The sequence below is a fragment of the Cyprinus carpio genome, chromosome B7 (genome assembly GCF_018340385.1).
Source record: "Cyprinus carpio isolate SPL01 chromosome B7, ASM1834038v1, whole genome shotgun sequence".
Taxonomy (NCBI): domain Eukaryota; kingdom Metazoa; phylum Chordata; class Actinopteri; order Cypriniformes; family Cyprinidae; genus Cyprinus; species Cyprinus carpio.
In genome coordinates, this window is record NC_056603.1 from 4,186,793 (window position 1) to 4,204,930 (window position 18,138).

Sequence of the window (18,138 nt, forward strand, 5' to 3'; positions counted from 1 at the left end):
ATCTCTTTCGATGCTACTTGACATCATCATACAAAAAAATAAATAAAAAAAAATACAATTGTCTTTCTCTTTTTTTATTCCTTCTCTTTCTAGCTTGTACTTATTTGAATAATGTCTAAAACTTGGTATTAAAAGCACATCCTGTGTCTGTTTGCCTCTTTAAGAAAAATCGCTTTATGTATCCCCCAATTGAAAGTCGCTTTGGATAAAAGAGTCTGCAAAATGACTAAATGTAAATGTAATGTTAGAATGCTGTTCATCGAATTCAGCTCAGCATTTAACACATTAATCCCACAACAGCTGATCAACAAACTAAACCTGCTGGGTCTAAATACCTCCCTCTGTAATTGGATCCTGGACTTTCTAACCGGAAGACCTCCTTCAGTTTGTGTCGGCCCCAACACCTCTAGCACTACCACACTGAGCACAGGTGCCCCACACGGCTGTGTTCTCAGCCCACTGCTCTTTACGCTGCTGACCGATGACTGCACTGCCATGTTTAGCTCCAACCAGGTCATCAAGTTGGCTGATGACACAACTGTGGTACTGTAGGTCTCACACCCTACAGAAATAGAAGACCTCACCTGGACCACCATCACTACATCACTCTACAAGAAGGCACAACAGCGGCTCCATTTCCTGCGCCGACCTAAAAGAGCAAATCTCACTCCAGCCATCCTTACCACATTCTACAGAGGAACCAATGAGAGTGTGCTGACCAGCTGCATCACTGTCTGGTACGGGAACTGCAGTGCTGCTGACTGCAAGACCATTGAACGCAGATGCAAAGATCATTGGTGCCTCTCTGCCCTCCATTCTGGACATTTTCCTTGCACAATGCTCCAGTAAAGCTACCAGTATCATGAAGGACCCCACCCATCCCTCCCACAATCTCTTCCAGCTCTTGCCTTCAGGAAGAGCATCGGGGTCCACTCTGCAAGACTGCTCAACAGCTTTTTTCCCCCCAGGCTGTGAGAGCCCTCAATTCCAATCACCACACCCCCCACTGAAACCTCATCCACAACCCTACCTCCTGAAACCAGGATCCTCTCTCCTCCATCCCTCCACACAACACCACACCACACCACATGCACCACATGAAAACCTCAAGAACATTGTTCAATTCTGAGTATGCTACACACAGGTGAGTGGGCTGGACAAACCACCTGTAAAAAAAAAAAAAAAAAACTCTTTCCTCTCTATACGCACCAGACATTTTCTTATAAACAATCCATGTTTCAAGGAAAACATTGTGCATTGTGCTACACACAGGTGAGTGGGCTGGACAAACGACCTGCAGAAAAACACATATTTTTCTCTCACTCTTTTCTCTCTTTATGCAGCAGACACCTTCTTATAAAGGACTTTATAAGATAACACAAATGTTTACTTGTGAATGCACCACAAATCATTATCCACTACTTGCTTCTAAACCTTAAATACCTTAAATACCTAAACTTTTTTTTATAATTAATGTTAACTTAAAAAAAAAATTAGTTGGCTGACTTAAATTTTATTAGGTAATTGGTGTCCACGAAATTTTTGAGTTTTCTGAACTTATCGGGTTTTACAGTGTATAGTTTTCTGTTTTTTTTGTGTTTTACAGTGTATTGTTGATTTGGATAGTTAGTTTTGTGGTTCTTTGAGGTGTTTTTATGTCTTTTGTTGTATGTTTATATTTGGCCTGCATATAACCCATTGGTCTGCAAGTAACCCAGCGGGCACCTTGATATCAATTTGATGTCAAATGTTAGTCAATCAGTTTGGACAGCAAATTCTTCCAGTGGTAATTGGGTGAAAATATTAAGGTAATCCTCACTAAAATTGGCTTAGTGAATATGCAGGACAATGTGTTTGACATTCAGTTTACATCAAATCAATGTCATGGTTTAAATGTCAAATTGATGTCATATTGACATCAGTGATTTGTGTGTTTGTTTGAGATTTATTGCATAATGTGAAATCTTTGTCAGCCTGATAAAGTTTAAGTGGCATTTTATTATTATTATTATTATTATTATTTCTTAACTGGGGCCTCCGATACAGCATTGATTTGCCACAAATCCTTTTGAAACGTGTCCCAAAATCAAACTAATGTCGGAAACTATATGTCCATTTTACATCCACACACTCATTCCCTTTTTAATAATGCCCATTCAATGGAAAAGTTTTCTCTGCTGTTGAACACCACACCTGTAGATGGACGCTATGCTAGTAGTAACAGATGGGCCTCTGCTTCAAAAGCATTGACAATCCTAAAACGAACCGTGACCTTGCGTCCAGCTCAAGTTCTGTCACTTACAGTACATATAGTGTCAACTATGGTTGAAAGTTCCACTGAACTCTATTGGTCATGATGGAACTTGCATCCGTGGTTGCTTTTGGGAAACGCATCCCTGGTTGATTGAATTTGCAACCATTTGACATCAACAAAGTTCTCCATTGCACTCTCCTTTCACTCTCCTAACTTTGCATACTGTTTGCATTTAGCTATGTTCTTTGCTGTGCCTTAAACCCTTATTCCATGCACTGGTGAAAACAGACACACACACACACAGACACACACACAAATAGAGAGATCTAGACGTTTCATTGTTTACATGAACATTTTATTTATTATTATTATTTTCTTCAAATAAAAATATACATGCAACTTCATTTAAAACTTACAGACAACATTTTTGAGGCAACAGTTGCAAAATAAATGAAGACATTTAAAAATAACTATCCTTAATAATTTTAGCCACTTGGTGGCAGCACACTTGCACAATTAAATTAATAGACCAATTACACTATTTTGTATCAGCCCTCTCTGTGCAGGAGCCTGATTTTATGTAGCAATATATTAGTAGAATACAAACACTAATGCTCACAAAAACACACTCAAACACAACCTCTCTCACACATACACACAGATTAAATTAATGATGTTTTGCCCTCTTCCTCATATTTTCGGCTCCTTTCATCATTGTTCCCTGAGTCACAATATTGCACAGTTATAAATATGCTGAATTACATATACTTTAGTGTTGGGTTCATCAAGCGTTCAGTGATCATCGCCCAATTTCAGAAAGTAAATGATGTGTTGGCAGTATCATTACAACAGGAGGATGGCAAGGACCCCTGAGAGAATTAGCAGAGCAGCTGAAATGACAAGAAAAAGGAATAATTAAATAATTTATGAAAGAACTTCAAATGTTTTATCCTAGTCTTTTTGCCCAGGTAACTGATTCTTGAAAAGCACATCATGAAAATGATACTACTTCTATTGGGTAGAAATAACTCCTGTATTGCAAATGCTGTTCTGTCTGTTAAGCAAATGTGTATCATGCAGCAATTAATTTCAAATAAGAGCATTTAGCAACTAAAGAGTAGTCCTTGGTGTCACTCTTTTTGACACACTGTAGAGATTTTCTCTCAAAATGCAGATTCTGCCTGGCCTGGTGTGGCCGTATGGAGTTCTTACCCTGAGATGCAGCGTGATGCAGTGCATTGCTCCCTGCTGTAGTAGCAGGTTTTGCTGTAGTAGTTGCAGTATTTGTAGTGGGTGTAATTATGACAACATCTGAGCTGTTAGTGCTGGTTAGATCAACTGATGAATCTGTAGACATTCGTGTGACTGGCGACCCCAGAGTGCCTGTGGAAATGGAAATAAAGAAAACATTTTAATTTTGCTACCAATTGAAATCTCCTTCAGTACATTTTTCGTAGTGTCACTCTTACCGTTTGCATAGTTGCCAGTGAAGAAATAGAGGAAAGTATTTGTGTTTGCTGCACGGGTGCTGATGTTGAGACCCGTAGCTACAAAAATGCACTGAATCCTAGTGCTGCTCACAGAGCCACGGAAGGATCCGGGGTTAAACTGCAAGACAAAACAAGTACAAATGTGTTGCTACAAATTAGATGTCACAGTTAGGGAGGTGTCACTTCACCTCAAAGCATTCAATAAACCATCCTGCTCTACTCTGGGTTTGAACAAACATTTCCATGGTTACTGTTCTACTGTATAGTTGTCTCAGAATGCTTTGTTCTTTAAAGCCATCCCCATTGCAGTTCATTTCCACATCATGTATAGTTAGTAATATTTTGTGCAAAGCTTGGTAATAAAGAAAATGCTCTGTAAAAGGAATTCTTACAGTCTTATCTGGAGTCAGAATGTTATTATTCAGTGTGGCACGGATAAACCTCGCCACACCATTGTCGTTGGCACAAGAATAGACTGTGTCATCATCACCCTGTGAGAAGAAAAGTTAAATAAGTCTGAGAACCCAAATCTGACATTTTTTTTTTTTAAATGAAGACATATATTAGAAATAAATTTTATGTTTTTTCAGACCTCCTTCTTGTCACGAGACAGGCCAACAGCAATGTAACCATTTGAATCCCCGCTGAGCTCAAAAGTGAGATTGTCGGGTTTTCCGTTCACCCCTCTTGTGGAGGCAAAAATGCAGCTACTTGAGTTGGATGGATCACAGTTGGCTGGAGTGGAGAAACATGCCCTGTCCTTCCTACAATTGTCTTTAGTGACCTTGTCCTGCAAAGTTACGTTGATATTAGCCTTGAAATGCAATGCGGAAATTCATATGCATCTGTTTAGAATGTTGTTAAAATGCATAAAATCTCAAGTAAATTCAAGCTTCAAAAAGAAATACTACAGCAATTTGACATCCAACACAATACAATAGCTGTTAACATCAACTCCACAAACACTTTACTTCACCTTCACCACAAATAGCAACACAATCGTAAATATGAACTAAAACTGTCTTGGCAGTCTGTTACCACTTACATTTGTTGTCCCATTATTAGCTGTAGATACTCCAGATGCAGTAGATGCAGTGGTATTCAGTGGTGCAGTGGAATTAGATGCAGTGGTGTTTGGGGCTGTAGTGGTGGCATTGATACTGGGTGTTATTACTGAAACATCTGTGCTGTTGAGGGGGCCCATTTGGGTCATGTTGGCGGTCGTGTTGGGAGGACGCGTCTGGGTCAAGTTCGCAGTTGTGTTGAGGGGACTCATTTGGGTCACATTGGCATTTGTGTTGGGAGGGACCATCTGGGTCAGGTTCATAGATGGTGCAGTGGTTGATGTTGCTGTGGTATTAGATGCAGTGGCATTTGTACTGGGTGTTATTACTGAAACATCTGTGCTGTTAGGGTTGCTTAAGTCCACTGACCCATTTGTGGCCAGTCTAGTGACTGGAGAATCCAGAGAACCTGGAAAAGGAGTAAAGAGAGGAGTAAGATTTACTTTTGCAAAATAATTAAATAAATAAATTAGTAATGATAATAATAATTTGTCACTTGATCAACGTGTCACACTCACCATTTGAGACGCTTCCTGTTAAAAAGAAGACAAAACTGTCTGTGGTTGCAGCACGGGCAGTGTTGCTAAGACCTGCAGCAGTGAAAATGCATTGAATCTTTCTTCCATTCATCGAACCACGGAAACTTCCAGGGATTAACTGCAGCAAGACAGAAATAATATTTCTGAATATTACACTGCAAAGATGACAAGTAACCTAAATCTGAGGTGGCATTTACAGTACTGTGAGAAAGTCTATTTTAGTATATTTTACAGTATATTTTAATTGATTTCTATGCATTATTGCATCTTTACACAGATTTTAGAGGCAACATTTGATACCTGTGTGGACAGTGCCATATTGTTTACTGTTAAGAATATCCTTTGCTTTTATTGGCAAAGTATTATTTATAGAGAAATCTCTCAGAAAAAGGATCTTACTGTGCTTTCCTGAGTCAGTATTTGATTGTTCAGTGTGGAACGGAAAAACCTCAGTTCACTATTGACTTTGGCGCAAGAATAGACAGTGGCTCCTTGACCCTGAAGATGAAAAAAGTAAATTGGTCAGGGAACCATACTTTGGGTTTCTAATTACTTTGCTTGTTACATTTAATAAAAAAAATAAAATAAAAAATTGGATTTGATCACTCACACTCTTGTCTCGAGAGAGGCCTGCTCCGATGTAACCATCTGTCTCGCCACTGAGCTCAAAAGTTAAATTATTTGCATTTCCACTTACTCCTCTTGTAGAGAGGAAATAGCAAGAACCATTTGCACTTGGATTACAAGAAGGTGGAGCTGAGAAACATGCTCTATCCCTCCTGCAGTTATCCCTGCCAGTGATGTCCTTCAGTAAACAAAGTCAAATTAAATTGAAAATGTAAGTGCTGGGTTTACAAGCTAACTTGTAAAAGTAATTTTTATCATTTAAGTGCAACTTTCACATCAAGAGTCAGGATTGTTATTATTTCAATTTTTAAACAAGGAAAAGGGCTTACCAGTGGTGAATTATTGGTGTTGCTGTTGGTCAAAGTATTAGAGCTTGACGGTGTAGGGGTTAAGTTTGTGGTTATGTTGGCAGGGCGTGTTTGGTTCAGATTGGCGGTCGTGTTGGGAGGACGCGTTTGGGTCAAGTTCGCAGTCGTATTGAGGGGGCCCATTTGGGTCATGTTGGCGGTCGTGTTGGGAGGACGCGTCTGGGTCAAGTTCGCAGTCATGTTGAGGGGGCCCATTTGGGTCATGTTGGCGGTCGTGTTGGGAGGACGCGTCTGGGTCAAGTTCGCAGTTGTGTTGAGGGGGCCCATTTGGGTCATGTTGGCGGTCGTGTTGGGAGGACGCGTCTGGGTCAAGTTCGCAGTTGTGTTGAGGGGACTCATTTGGGTCACATTGGCATTTGTGTTGGGAGGGACCATCTGGGTCAGGTTCGTAGATGGTGCAGTGGTTGATGTTGCTGTGGTATTAGATGCAGTGGCATTTGTACTGGGTGTTATTACTGAAACATCTGTGCTGTTAGGGTTGCTTAAGTCCACTGACCCATTTGTGGCTAGTTTACTGACTGGAGATTCAAGAGAACCTAAATAGGAGTAAAGGGAATAAAATGGTTTACTTCTGCTTCAAAACATAATATATGTAAGTAACTTGATCAAAGTTTTGCACTCACCATTTGATACACTGCCTGTTAAAAGGAAGACAAAAGTTTCTGTGGTTGCAGCACGGGTGGTGCTGCTGAGACCTGCAGCATTGAAAATGCATTGAATCTTTTTGCCAGTCACTGAGCCACGGAAGCTTCCAGGGATGAACTGTGGCACAACAGAAGTATAATATTACTTAATGTTACACTTCAACGATGGCACAGAAACTGTATCTGAGTTCTTAAACATACAAACAAGCCTAGCTCAGAATGGCTGAAAAACAAGAAATGTAAGGCTATTCAGTGCAGTGAAGTACCTAAACACTATTCAAATGTTGTGGCACTAAAATGACTTGAAATGCACTATTCATGCTTAAAAGCCTAAAAATATCACAGAACTAAAGTTTAAGGAGTGGGACACAATTCTTCCATAACAGTAAATAACTATAGGAAGGCAGATGATGGTGTTATTGCTGGGTGTTACTGACTAGAGGATGAGGCCGTCGTAGCTAGTATACTTTAATCAGCTTTTTATGCATTACCACTCTTAGAAAAAGGGCCTTACTGTGTTATCCTGAGTCAGTATTTGATTGTTCAGCGTGGAACGAATCAACTTCAGTGCACCATTGATATTGGCGCAAGAATAGACGGTGGCACCCTGACCCTATGGATGAGAAAATTTGATTAGTCAGACAACCAGAATACCATTCTTCAGTTAACAGAGATTACTGTTTAATAGTTAAGGACTTTCGTTTTTAAAAGAAATGTCTGATAAAAAAAGCCACTGGATTTGGTCTCTTACACTGTTGTCTCTAGAGAGGCCAGCTCCAATGTAACCATCTGTATCGCCACTGAGCTCAAAAGCAAAATTATTTGCATTTCCGCTTACTCCTTTTGTGGAGAGAAAATAGCAGGAACCTTGTACACCTGGATTACAGGAAGGTGGAGCGGAGAAACATGCTCTATCCCTCCTGCAGTTATCCCTGCCAGTGATTTCCTGCAATAAAAAAGAACTTAAGCTTTAACAGCCAAGATTGTCATTTCCATTTTTAAACAGGAAAAAGACTTGACTTACTATTGACTGAGTATTAGAACTTGGCATTGTTATAATGTTTGTTACAGTGAGGGGGGCTGACTGGGTCGGATTTGTGGTGATGTTGGAAGGGCGCGCCTGGGTCAAGTTGGTTATGTTAGGAGGCTGTGTTTGGGTTGAGTTGGTGGTTATGTTGGGAGGCCGTGTTTGGGGCAGGATGTTGGTTATGTTGGGGGGGCTTGTTTGGTTCAGGTTGTTGGTTATGTTGGGAGGGTGTGTTTGTGGCGAAATGCTGGTTATGTTGGGAGGGCTTGTTTGGTTCAGGTTGGTGGTTATGTTGTTAGGGCGTGTTTGGTTCAGGTTTTTGGTTATGTTGGGAGGCCGTGTTGGGGGCAGGATGTTGGTTATGTTGGGAAGGCTTGTTTGGTTCAGGTTGGTGGTTATGTTGGGAAGGCTTGTTTGGTTCAGGTTGGTGGTTATGTTGGGAGGGCGTGTTTGGTTCAGGTTGTTGGTTATGTTGGGAGGGTGTGTTTGTGGCAGAATGCTGGTTATGTTGGGAGGGCTTGTTTGGTTCTGGTTGGCGGTTATGTTGGGAGGGCGTGTTTGGTTCAGGTTGTTGGTTATGTTGGGAGGCCGTGTTGGGGGCAGGATGTTGGTTATGTTGGGAAGGCTTGTTTGGTTCAGGTTGGTGGTTATGTTGGGAGGGCGTGTTTGGTTCAGGTTGATGGTTATGTTGGGAGGCCGTGTTGGAGGCATGATGTTGGTTATGTTGGGATGGCTTGTTTGGTTCAGGTTGGTGGTTATGTTGGGAGGGCGTGTTTGTGGCAGAATGCTGGTTATGTTGGGAGGGCGTGTTTGGTTCAGGTTGTTGGTGATGTTGGAAGGGCGCGCCTGGGTCAAGCTGGTTATGTTGGGAGGGTGTGTTTGGGTTGAGTTGGTGGTTATATTGGGAGGCCGTGTTCGTGGCAGGATGCTGGTTATGTTGGGAGGGCTTGTTTGGGTTGGGTTGGAGGTCATGTTGAGAGGGCCCATCTGGGTGTGGTTTGTGGTCATGTTGGGAGGGCGTGTTTGGGTCAGGTTGGAGGTCACATTGAGAGGGCCCATCTGGGTAGGGTTTGTGATCACGTTAAAAGGTCTCATCAGGTTTGGGGTTATGTTGGTGGTCATGTTAGAAGATATCCAGCTGCCTGTGGAGTTGCTACTGCTCGTTGCATTGTTCCCATTGATTCCAATAATTGTGCATGCTATCCCAAGGACAGCCACATAGATCCAAGTGCTCCTCATCAGTTACGTTTATGTGCTTATATATCTGTTAATCCTGCAGTTTTTGTTACCTGTAATTAAAAATGAAAAGAAAATAATTCAGCTTGTATAATCAACAACAACAACAACAAAAGAAACGTTTTAGCCAATTTATAATTTATTTAAAAAGCAATTAATGACAGGCAGACTTTATCTGAAAGACTTTATCTTTCATTGCCTTTTATCATTAATTTCATTGCAGACACAAACAAGCATGAGCCTGGATTCTCAATTCTCCTTAGTTTAACAGAGCTTATTAAGTAATATGTTATTGATAAATATTAAGTCACTTTAACATTAACAATTAAACCTTAACACTAAGATATGAGTGTTGCCTAACATCTTTACATTGCTTTATGTCAGCAGTGGTTGTTTGTTTGTAGGAACTAAAATACTATCTTAGCTATACTAGTATGCGATCTAAGAAGTTATTGTTAACTGATGTGTATTTTCAATTCTTAAATTTACATAAGTTACACCACAGTATTTACTACATAGTGCAACCATTCAACCTTCTTACTATGGTAAAGAGCAAAAAAAAATAAAAAATTCTTCAAATGTATGTTTTAGAAGCCAGTGGCTCCTTAGTTATTCAATAGTTAGTAGCTTTGAAAAAAAAAATTGGTCATTTGGACAGCATAGCACTGACCAATAACATAAAATATATTTTTCACAGTAGTCAAAAAATAAATAAATAAATAAAGTGTAAAAAAAATAATAAGAAAAAAATATGTAAGTGTCACTATTTAATATTAATTCAATACAATGTATAATATACAACAAGATTTGTATACAATATAATATACAATAATACTGATAATTTAAGGAGAAAAAATACCAGCTTGCACTGGTATACAAAGACATAGGAAGAAACAGTGGTTACAACAAATACTATATTTGGACACATTATTATTTATAAAAGCCTACTGTAGCACAAAAAAAAGAAAAAAAAAAACATTGTTAAAGGTAAACAATAATAAATAATAATAATAATAATAATAATAAAATAAAAAAGCTCATAAAAGTGGAATTAGTTCTGAAATTTTGTTATCTGATGCAATGGCATTCAGACATTAGGCGACCTTCTGCTTGATATAAGGTATGTATATCAAAATATCATGCCATTTCTGATGGTATGAATAGAGAGAGAATGCAATGTCATTACCCATATCTGTCTCTGGATTCCCGATAGTGCAGTCAATAAGTTAACAGCCACTTGTGAAGAAAGTTTAAAGCATTTCTTACCCGTGTCTGAGATCTTCTGGGAGTTTAGGATCAATGATGGAGGTGTCAGAACTTCTCTGGCTTTAATAAATCGCATTCAGGGCGGGACCTGAAGAGTTGGACAAACAGGTTTTAGTTTTAATTCTTTTTTTTTTACTTCAGACTTCGTCATTTGCACATTCAAACGTAAAAGCAAAATCAACATACATTATTATAGTGGGAGCAACCCTGCAGCTCATATTGGTACATTACTGCTGTGCTTTTCAGCTCAACTACTACAGCTTTTCCAGTGACGCTGTAAAATAACTGAAATAAGGTTTTTTTTTTTTTGTTTGTTTGTTTGTTTTTTGTACCGTCATCAAGTGATGCACTTTGACAAATGTTCTTCTTCAGAAAAAGAGTCTGACAAGCACTGTTCATTTTCTCACTTATTATTATGTGTTGCAATTTTTGGCTGAATGTCACTTTCACTTTCATAACCAACCAAATACAAGTTAAAAGACAAAATATACTTCAACTTATAAAATAAATCAAATAAATAAATGAAGCCAAAAAAGACTGATAAATCTCACTCATTATTGTCAGATGTTTGTAGTCTTATACTGTCTGAAGGCGATGCTATACTAATGTATCATGTTCTTATAGTAGTAATTGGTATTTTGGCACACATTTTGGTTAGCATGTTAAAAAAGGGGGATATTGCAGTATGTCAGAGTTAAAAGATGGCGTCTAATCACTGCCTCCTTCAGCCTTTGTTTAAAAGTATGTGCAAACTCTTCTCCAAACGTTTACTCAGGGTGAGGTTTAGAAATGTACTTTGTTGTTTCCAGTTGTTTGCGATTTGATGTCAGAGCAAGATGTCATTCATCAAGAATTACCTTGAAAAACCTAAGAAATAATGACATGATAAAACATATTTGGACAACATCCCATTTGTTCTTTTCGGCACTGTTACTCCTATTTTAGGTAACTGTACTCAACCCTGTCTGGTGTGTTATTTATTTTATGTAAGATCTATAGCATTGATGAAATAGATTAACAAGTTATTGTTGAGCTGCTTTACCAGTTTCTCTGGCGCAATTACATAGACATAATGAAGCAACTGCACTGAATGAAGTTTCACACCCAGGCAGAACACAAATACGTGAAATACCAGTGGCTCCAAACACAAAACACAAGATTACACACATGCGCATGATCAGGACTGGTGTCCAAAGAATTTGGTTTCTTTCACACAACTTTTGTCATTTACCTTCAGACTGGCAACACGAACAACGCTGCAAAACTGTTTAAATAGCTTGCCTTGAAGAACTTTCCTGACTAGTCTCCTTTCCTCAGTATATACTAAAGAAACAGATACATTTTATTGTATATTATCATATGTAGCATATTATTTCAACCATTACAACAACTGAATCACGCAATTCTGTGGACTTTTACTATGTATTTGATTCAGAGATCCATCAAATTTTCATCAAATGAAGTTTAGCTTCAAATAAAACCATCACTGCTCAGGTTAAACAGCAATCCATAACTTTACGGCTGATGGTTCTCCAATGCAAAGTCAAACTCAAACACAAAACCACTGCGTTTAATTGGCGTTACATAGACAACACTACACTAACACTAACTGTGGAGAAGTATCTTTGAGAGAGTCAGACAGCAGTCCAGTAAAATACGTTCTAAGAATGTTTTGATAATGTTCCCATTAAGTTCTTGATGTTCTCTGAAGGTTCAAAATGTCCAATATATATATATATATATATATATAAGTAACATAACATTCCACTTCATCATTTTGGGAACATCATTTTTTAATGTAAATATAATGTTTTAATGTAAATATAAATACATAATTTTTTTAATGTAAATATAAATAAAAATAATAAGCTGTTATGTTAATAACTTTGAGAGTACCTTGCCAGAACGTTCTGAGACAAAGTTCCCTGTTAGATGGGAGTAATCTGTTACACGTGAGAAAGACGTTTGGAGAAGTACTGTATAATGTAAAAATGTTGGGTAATGAGTTAAGTTTTGACCTTAATCCCATTAAGAGTGGTTTCTCCAATTATTTAAATGTCTGTTTCAGGCTGTACACAGCTGTGTAGGAGAGTGGATGAAGTTATTGCACTGATTGAAAAATACAGACATAAAGGAACACGCCTTTATACACAACGCAGATTGCATCTCGTTCTGGTACAACAAGTTATTTTCTGCTCTGAGAGACAAAAGAACTTACATTAGCAGTGCATTCGCCAGTCTGTGAAGCTGCTCGGACCTGCCATAAAACAATAGCACAAATACTAGAATTAGCATAAAAGAAAAATATCTGACATTGCAACAAATTATGCCAATCTGAGAAATGTAAGATATTAGAACATCTATTTTAGGAAATAAGTCTTAACTATAGGGACAAAATCCATAAAAAAATGGAAAAGGTACAGGTTATTTCCTGCCAGGTCATTATCCTTTAAGTGTTTTAACCAAGACAAAATGCAAAGCATAATTCAGAATATGGCTAAAATACTGGTGAAAAAATAATACAGCAGAATCTTTCATAAATTGGGTTTATTTATCTTGTTAAGGCACAAATTGTGTCACTTAAAGATGTTTTCTCTCAGAACAAATACTGTTATCATAGTTTTGCTTCATAATAAATTTGTTTAAACAATGTTTTTATATTATTATTATTAGAAAACAGGACAAAAATAGCCAAAGAAAATGTGTTGGCCATGTAAGCCTTGTCTGGATGATTTATGAAGGATCAAAGAGTCTCAAATATCCTGATTGTGTAAGTGAGGGAATATTTACAATAAGAGACAAAGGCTGTTTTGGAGGTATTATGCTACTGGAGTTCATCTATAGAAAGACAAATATTCTTTGCGTGACTTCATAACCTTTTTTTTTTTTCAAACGTCATGTGTAGCTTTTTTATTAAAAACAACTTGAAAGGTGATAGACTACAGTAAATAAATAAGAATAAAACATCCAAACTACACTGTCAGATGCTTTGGCTCAACTTTGCTTATTCAAAGATAAATAATACAATTCATGTCAAATCCATCCACATGAAATCAGAAAGTATTAATATTACAGACTGGGAGCAACCTGATACTGGCAGGCAAATGAGCAACAGTGAACAGACTGGGTCCTGTAAACCTTACAAAGCTTTAATACAACTTTCTTCCTAACGTCATTCTGGAAACTACGGATGTTTTTCACTGGCTGGATTCAGCTCTTCCTCGGGCCCCATTCACTGCATGCATGCTTCATATTATGACGTTTCCTGCATCCAACAAATGACTCAGCACTGATGGAACATAGATAGTGATTGTAAAGCTTGGATTAATACAACGAAACCTGGAGACACACCTCTGAAATTCACCTACTTCCTACCTCCTCACCTGCATGTGTGTGTATATATAAAGTATCTCCACACCTGCAGGTGTCTTCACTGACTCACCCGTTTGAAACAAACACTTATCAAATAACAGAATTAGATAATTGCTTTAACACTTCATATAAAAAGATAGCTTCTGTTTTATATGCAATGCAATTTAATTATGTTTCATAATGTATCTACTTTATGTCAAATCCTTTTTAGTGTACATTCAATATACCACTTGTACTGAACACTTTCATTAATTACTGTAATATACAAAAAGCATTTGAAAATCTGATAGCAGAAGAAGCAAAAAAAAAAAAAAAAGCACACATGGTGTAATTCTAATTTAAAGCTTTTATATATAATTTGCATGTAGTCCGTTAATGATTCCACATACAAGACAAAAACTGTAGTGAGTAACATAATCCATTACATTACACATAATAAAATCAGGTGATTACGTTTAGATTACTTATGACCTAATTCGTTTATCACATTGATTTAAATTGGATAATATTGTACAATATAAAAATACCAAGATAATGGACATATATTCCATTCATTGTAATTAATAACAAAGTGCATGAAACATGAAGTCAGTGTTTCTTGAACTGTGGTTAGTGTTTTGTGAGTTTAAGGAAGGTTCGTGAGTTTAATGAAAACCTAATAATTAATTATAATCATTAAAAAAAGTAAAATGAAAATAAATACAACAACCAACATAAAACACTTAAATAAGACGGAATATTTTATTTGTTTTCCTGCTTGTCATGTGACCTTTAACCAATGAGTATGCAGATGTGAATATATTTCTGAAAGAGGTTCAGCTGACAAAAAATTTGTGAAAATAAGAAATATCATGAATTTGTGCATTTTAATGTGCTTGAAAGACAAAGGCCTCCAAAGATACACACTTGTGTGAACAATATGTAATCATATGATCAATACATTCCAAATTCCCTGTAATAATTTACTACTCAGCACTATATATAATGCAATATAAAAGTATTTTTAATGCATTATGCTGTCTTATAATTCATTGCATGACCTCATGAATAAACCTGTATTAATACATTATAATACATATCTAAACATCCAATTTCAGATGTAACAAGGAATTTGAAGAAAAAAAAAAAAAGATCATATATATTGTAAAGAATTTATGGGAAGATGTACAGTACTGCATAATAACCTACATTATGAATAAATTAACAATGCATTATACGTAAAGGCTTCAGGTTATGTGTTACCAAATATTGGACATGAAAAGGTGTAATGACTAAAATTCTGCATTCAAAAGCACTGGTCTGTAATACACTGACAACGTGAGAGTGAACAGGTTTCGGGTACAGTAAACTACCGAATTGTTCGTAAATGCTCATACCTTTAAAATCCACATTTTATGTTGGATTTACAGAAATATTTTACATTAAAGAGTTTCAGGAACATTCGTGTGTCGGACATTCATTCTTTCATAAAGTTCTGTTTGCAAGAACAGAAAACATGTTCTGTGTGCCTTAAAGCTTTTACGGTTCAATGGCAAATAGTTTGCCAACAACCGTTAAAGCCGCACCTATAAGAAGAACAAAGAAGAAATGAAACCACGTGCAAATTAACATGCTTGGTTTTGTGTATTCAAATACCAGTCAATCAGTCCTGTGAACAGTTAGCCAGAAACACCCCACCGTCTTGTAAATCTTTTATAAGAATAAGGGAGTTCATTTAAGAAAATGCTGTTGGGGAAAAAAAGCCATCTTTAATCTGTGCTGTAGTGGCACCATTTATTATTCAAAACATAAAATTCTTACAATAAAAGACAAAATATTATTGGTAGTTGAAATCTTTATAATCAAAACAATTGAAACATTACATCCAACCATCACCATGAACAAAGAAAAGATTGTTTATAATAAATTAAATTAAAAGCCATACAGTAAAGAGTAATACAGTCATCATGAAGTCTCTGCCATAACGTCATGATTTCAGACAACAGCAGTTTTTTTTTGAACTGCTGGAAATACTGGAATAGTTGGTCAGTGTTACTACTCCACCCATCTCATGACTAACCAGAACGCACAATATCTTATTTCTAGGAAATTCAACACCCTAATTTCTTAGTTGAGTAACAAAAAAGGAAAAAAAAAAGAAAAAAGAAAAAAGAAAGAAAGTGACATAAGCCAAAAAAAAAGATTAGGTAGAAATTCAACCATTTAGCGGTGTCATTCGGACGAACGCGTTCTTTTGTTTACAAAACAGCTGGACTGAGAACAACAGAAGATGTTTTTCAATGCCGTCTATCCATTGCAAACTATTGTTTAACTTTGCACAGTGTCTTAAAACCAAGAAAAACAGAGACAAAGGCCACACACGTCAGTCTGCATGTGTACATGAACCACATAAGCACAAAAACACGACCTGTGTGAACAAGCCTGAATTTAGATCGGACCGACTGAATGAACCACAGTGATGGGAAACAAAACTAATATTCACTTCTAACAAGGTTTATCTGATGAGAACAAAACAGAATACTACTGTAAAATTGTACTGTACTGTAATACTGTAATGGATACAGTGGATACTGTAATACTGATAAATTCTATAGAGCTGCTTTGCAGCTGAAATTAAAATTGTTTCATAATTTATTACTTATGTGTATATAGTATATATATATATATATATATATATATATATATATATATATATATATATACTTATTACTTGGGATAATAATCAATGCTTATTTCTCTAGCTGGATTTTTTTCTTGGTTTTGATCTATTTTCTAGCTCTTCATCATCTTCCTCCTCTTCCCCATCACCTTCATCCTCCTCATCATCATCACCATCTACTTCATCCTCCTCCTCAACCCCATTCATGGTTTTCTGCAGCTGTCGTTGGATTCTCTTCAGCGCCTGCAGTCCGTCCTGCAGCTCCTTGCAAACCTCTCGGATCTTGGACGCAAACTCGGTCTTGGCGCCCTTGGGCAGCTTCAGAGAGCCCTTGGCGAGGAAGAAGACATCGAGGACGAGGAGGAGGCTGAAGTGAGGCCAGTGGTGACGCTGATGACCTGCGTGGCTATGACGGCTCCTCTGGCCACTCTGAGCACCTGGATGGTGTTGATGAGGTTCTCAGTGTTCACCAGCAGCGCTTTCCCAGCCTGGCCACCTTCCTTCAGCAGGTGCTTCACACTGTGGTTCAGGGCCCGTTTGGAGATGCTGTGCACATACTGCTCGAAGTTCCACTCCTCTAGAGTCTCCATCCCGGCCTACAGTGACAAAAAACCAAGAGAGGAGAGACAGACGACAAGATATTTAGGATGAAGAGACAGTAACAGATGGTTCCAGAAGTAAAAATCCATTTTGTTTTCTTTATAGGGGAACTGATTTTTATAAAACATTTAAGAGAGAAAACTGTGAGCTATGAGTTTGTTAACTGATGGTATATGCTTTTGTCAAAGACATCAATCCAATTATTTTTTTTTTTTTAAATAATCATTTAACAATCATTTGTGGTGAAAAAAACAAAAACAACTGCTTAATTCTTACGACTAAATTCTAAGACTTGATGGCTGCTCTGTCAATTCTTCGTCATCAGTTAGGAATGATGAATTGATAGCAACCTTTCCTTAGAAAGACACGTTTCTAGCATTTGTAGAACTGCATTTTTCCATCTCAATAATATTTATTTTTTTGACGTTTATGACCTCAAGGTTAGATTATTGTAATGCTTTATTGGGTGGTTGTTCTGTACACTTAATAAACAAACTACAATTAGTCCAAAATGCAGCAGCTAGAGTTCTTACTAGAACCAGGAAGTATGATCATATTAGCCCGGTTCTGTCAACACTGCACTGGCTTCCTATTAAACATTGTATAGATTTTAAAATCTTGCTTATTACTTATAAAGCCCTGAATGGTTTAGCACCTCAGTATTTGAACAAGCTCTTGTTACATTATAGTTCTCCACGTCCGCTGTGTTCTCAAAACTCTGGCAGTTTGATAATATCTAGAATATCAAAATCAACTGTGGTCACCAGATCCTTTTCCTATTTAGAGCCCAAACTCTGGAATAACCTACCTAACATTGTTCGGGAGGCAGACACACTCTTGCAGTTTAAATCTAGATTAAGGACCCATCTCTTTAACCTTGCTTACACATAGCAAACTAATACACTTCTAATATCCAAATCCGTTAAAGGATTTTTAGGTTGCATTAATTAGGTAAACCGGAACCGGGAACACTTCCCATAACACCTGATGTA

The 18,138-nt window shown here is 37.4% G+C and overlaps 1 protein-coding gene and 1 pseudogene across 1 annotated transcript; both read right to left on the reverse strand.

Annotated features, from left to right (window-relative positions):
* Window positions 1–2,587: 2,587 nt before the first annotated feature.
* On the reverse strand, window positions 2,588–10,571 carry LOC109094005 (agglutinin-like protein 10). Its single transcript, XM_042726954.1, has 12 exons — window positions 10,516–10,571; window positions 8,011–9,302; window positions 7,738–7,932; window positions 7,501–7,599; window positions 6,966–7,104; window positions 6,807–6,878; window positions 4,790–4,926; window positions 4,337–4,534; window positions 4,137–4,235; window positions 3,724–3,862; window positions 3,467–3,637; window positions 2,588–3,144 (listed from the first exon to the last, which is right to left on the reverse strand). Exons 2-12 carry the CDS (start codon window positions 9,250–9,252, stop codon window positions 3,098–3,100), a joined length of 2,538 nt encoding a protein of 845 aa, XP_042582888.1. The 5' UTR covers window positions 9,253–9,302; window positions 10,516–10,571; the 3' UTR covers window positions 2,588–3,097.
* A 6,042-nt stretch (window positions 10,572–16,613) lies between these two features.
* LOC122137909 lies at window positions 16,614–17,200 on the reverse strand (annotated as a pseudogene).
* Window positions 17,201–18,138: the final 938 nt, after the last annotated feature.

Coding starts and splice junctions, on each gene's coding strand:
- LOC109094005 (XM_042726954.1), bottom strand. CDS start 9,252: ATGAGGAGCACTTGGATCTATGTGGCTGTCCTTGGGATAGCATGCACA. Junction 7,933..8,010: donor GTTCTAATACTCAGTCAATA/GTAAGTCAAGTC, acceptor TTTTTATTGCAG/GAAATCACTGGCAGGGATAA. Junction 4,236..4,336: donor TGTCTCGTGACAAGAAGGAG/GTCTGAAAAAAC, acceptor TTCTTCTCACAG/GGTGATGATGACACAGTCTA.